At 41.9% G+C, this 4,039-nt stretch overlaps 1 protein-coding gene across 1 annotated transcript in view; it reads left to right on the top strand.

The window, feature by feature from the left end:
* The window catches only part of GALNT11 (polypeptide N-acetylgalactosaminyltransferase 11), a 25,409-nt gene extending 22,812 nt beyond the window's left edge, over positions 1-2,597 (top strand). Inside the window, exons 10-11 of the mRNA XM_008583231.1 lie at positions 1,119-1,256; positions 1,784-2,597. Coding sequence (XP_008581453.1) covers positions 1,119-1,256; positions 1,784-1,915 — 270 coding nt within the window. The 3' untranslated portion in view covers positions 1,916-2,597. The remainder of the gene's footprint in view (positions 1-1,118; positions 1,257-1,783) is intronic.
* The last annotated feature ends 1,442 nt before the right edge of the window (positions 2,598-4,039 follow it).

A 4,039-nucleotide genomic window follows, 5' to 3' on the forward strand; every position in this document is an offset into this window, starting at 1 on the left:
GCGGCGGCGCTCCCGCCTGAGGGTTCGGATCCCACATACAGACCGGTTCCCGCTCACTGGCTGAGCGAGGCGTGGGAGCAACACCGAGGGTTGCGATCCCGTTGCCGGTCCCGGTCCGGTACGGGGGCGACACTGAGGGTTGCGATCCGTTGCCGGTCACGGAAAAAGACAAAAAAAAAAAGTGCAGTTTCTCAGTCACGCTGGTTACATTTTAAGTGCTCAGTAGCCGCATGTGACCAGGGGCTCCCTGGACACACGCGTTGTGAACCAGCAGCAGTGCAGGAAGCTCTGCCACAGCTGTCTCTCTCTCGGACTGAGTCTTCCCCTCCATAGGAATGGAGAGCACACAGAGCACACACACCCGTTTTGGGTCTACAGGTAGAAGCAGCAGTGAGTGAGATGATGGGGAGAGTAGAAGACAGTGTGTCCTGCTGAGTGGAGCGGTGGGGAAGACGCAGTTAGTCGTCGCACTTGCCATTTTAGCCCATTGCAGGTCTGTGTTCCTGAAAGTGATCAGGTAGACAGTGGAGAAGGTTATCCTGAAAGGTCATTTGTGCATCCAAGGGAAGTCCTGCTTCTGGGTGGTCGAGATGAAACCGTAGATCTCGTTGCAAATGTTGTTACGATCTGGAATGAGAGTGTGACATTCTGCAGGACGATGCACTGGACCAGCTTACGCATTCGTCCCTGCCCAGCAGATGAGGGCCGAGGGCCGCAGGAATGTAACAGCCGTGTGTGTTTCTGGCTGCAGAAGGCGAGCCAGCAGCTCAGTGGGCTCTTCCAGTTCTTACACAGTGTATTCTAACTGTGAATCCCCGCAGTGGAAGAGATTTACACTTATGTGATCACTTAAACTCAGTTAAGTTAAATACAGTTAACAATTTAACCCCTGCTTAGGTCTTTTCCCAGAATAGCGCCTCACTTTCTCCTGTGTTAGTTCTCACTGAATTTCAGATAACTGAGTTGAAATTTGCTTTCATGTAAGTCTAGTACATTGGTCTGTTTCTGCTTTGAGACCATACAGAATAAGTCCGTTTTTCTTCCACAAATATGTCAAGTGTGTCCAGTCCTGAATTTCAGAATCTAAAGCAAAACTTGGGTTTTTATTTCTTCTCTAGATCTGGAGTTATAACGAAGAGCACGAATTGGTTTTAAATAACCTCCTTTGCCTCGATATGTCAGAAACCCGCTCGTCAGACCCACCACGACTCATGAAGTGCCATGGGTCAGGAGGATCCCAGCAGTGGACCCTCGGGGTGAGGACGGCACATAGTGTTGTTGGGGGATGTGAGGAGGCAAGCAGGGTGGAGTGAGGGAGCGTGGGAGGTGGTCTTCTGAGTCTGCAGCACACGTCCCCCTTATCTGTGGGGGATACTTTTCCAGGCCCCCAGTGGGTGCCTGAAACTGCAGATAGTACCGAACCTTCTATGCAGTATATTTTTTCCTATCCATACCTATGGTACCTATGACAAGTTTAATTTATAAGTTAGGCACAGTTAGAGATTAACAACTAATAATAGGACAATTATAACACTATACTGTAATAAAAGTTAGCAAATGTGGTTTCTTTCCAAATACCTTATTGTATTGTGCCACAGGTAGCTGAGATTGTGGAAATCAGAACTGCAAGATGAGGGAGGGCTGCTGTATCTCTTAATTAATCTTAAGTGCTCCCCATCTCTTCTGGATTTTGGTATCTTCTTTATACCACATTCTGCCAGTATGTTTTTTAAATAAAAGGAAATAATTGGTGGGTTTTTTTTTCTTGCTACCTTTTTTTCAGAAGAATAATCGGCTGTACCAGGTGTCTGTTGGACAGTGCCTGAGAGGGGTGGATCCCCTGGGTCAGAAAGGCTCTGTTGCTATGGCGATCTGTGATGGCTCCTCCTCACAACAGTGGCATTTGGAAGGTTAAGGTGGGCGCCATGCTGGAATGGCGGTTCATCAGGCTTTGCCTCCTCTGTAAGGTGCGGTGCTTTGCAAGAATGTTGCTGCTGCAAGGACAGCCTGAGCTGATTCCCTGGTTGGGTAGAGCCATCCTGGAGAGGATGACCATTTCCCTGTCCTCCTGGAGGTGCCTGGGAAGGTTAGCAGAGCTGACACAGCGGATCTGGTAGAGATGGGAGCACGGAGTGACCATCAGCAGGTGAAGAAGGATGTTTCACTAAGACATTAGGTCATTTGTGAGCTGCTATTAAGGAATTTCTTGCTTATAGAGGTAAATCAGAATATAATTTTAACTAGGAAAAGTCAGGTTTGAACAGGGGGACAAAACCCAGGAAATGGACGTTTCTATTCAGATTTATTTATGCTTCTTTCTTAATCCCCTTTAATGATGGAATGGTTTTTAGCTGATCAGGAACTTCTCCTGATTTCCCTTCTTAGAAGACTTCATAGGAGACAATTTTTTTTACTTCTGTTATCGTTTGTTGATTGTTTTAAATAGATAATTTTAAACACTGAGTGAATCCACATTACTTGTAACTTCAGAAGGCATCATAAGACAATATTTAAGAGGCAGTTAACTATTATAAATTATTTTGATGAATGATGATACTATCTACATTTAAAATAAAGGATCCTTTGTCTGCTCTGTATCTTTTGTCCTGTATTGGGGTCTCTGGTCTGAGTTGCCCCACGTATCTGATACATGTGATAAGAAATAATCTCAGATTCAGCTGTTAAGCTAGGAAGCAAGGCAGGAGCTCTTACCTTTAGGGAAGCATCCCAGTTTCTTAGCTTGAGCTGCGTGAATTTGGATACTTTACATCAAAGTTGCTTGTGAAACACCCAGGTATTACTGATAAACAGGCAATTGGATGTAGAGGGTCAGGATCTCAGATTTATCTCAATTAGAGATAATAAACTTGGGAATCGTCTGCTTATACTGTAAATGCCAAAATATAAGGTGTATTTTTTTCCCCCAAAATCAGGGGATGTGCTCAGTTATTTTATCTTGAACCACAGAGCAGTTTAAGCACCATATTAGGTACATGATCTGTATCTTAAATATTTTATCTGTCATTCTACTTCAATTACCAGATGGTACATATATAGAGAAAGCAAATGGGTCTAAATGCCCCAGTTAAAGAGCAGAGATGGTCAGATTGGATAAAACAGATCCAACCATATGCTGCCCATAAGAAACTCATTTTAAATATGAAGACACAAATAAGTTAAAAGGATGGCGGGATATATGTGTTCGTAACACTGATTGAAAGACATGTGGAATAGCTATGTTAATATTAGACAAAGTAGTTTTCAGAGCAAAGAATATTACTAGAGATGAGAAAGAAGGTCATGATGGTAAACAATTCATCAAAAGTAGTCTCAAACATTTATACACACAGTAACAGAACTTCGGAATACACGCTGCAGAAACTGATAAAACTGCAGGGAGAAGTAGACATATTTACAATTATAGTATGAGTTTTTAATACACCTCTTAATAATTGATAGAAAAACAGCAGGATATAGAATCCTCATAGTACCAGCAACCTAATTAACATTTATGGAATGCTCCACACAACAGAACACACATTCTCTTCAAGTACACATGAAATATTTATCAAGATAGACCATATTTCAGGATATTAAACAAGACTCTGTACGTGTATACAAATGCAAGTCATGCAAAGTATATTAGAAATCAATAACAATAGTAATAAAAATCAGTTAACAAGAAGAAACCTGGAAAAATCTCCAAATATATGGCAACTAAATAACACACTTCCCACAGAAATCAAAAAGCTCCTCTGAACTGACTGAAACCAAACACACAACATATCAAAGTTGTAGCTTACAGCTAAGTTAGTACTTGGGAATTTTATAGTACTAAGCACCTGCATTAGAAAAAGATAAAAATCTCAGTGACTTCAGCTTCCATCTTAAGAAAATAGAAGAGCAAGTGTGAAGATCAAAGAAACAGAAGAAGTATTAAATATCAGAACAAATGAATGAGCTAGAAAACAAAAATAATAGAAAATTAATGAAACCAAAAGCTGGTTCGAGATCGATAAAACTGATAAACCTCTAGCCA

This window comes from Galeopterus variegatus, unplaced genomic scaffold (genome assembly GCF_000696425.1).
Source record: "Galeopterus variegatus unplaced genomic scaffold, G_variegatus-3.0.2 Scaffold2861, whole genome shotgun sequence".
NCBI classification, from domain to species: domain Eukaryota; kingdom Metazoa; phylum Chordata; class Mammalia; order Dermoptera; family Cynocephalidae; genus Galeopterus; species Galeopterus variegatus.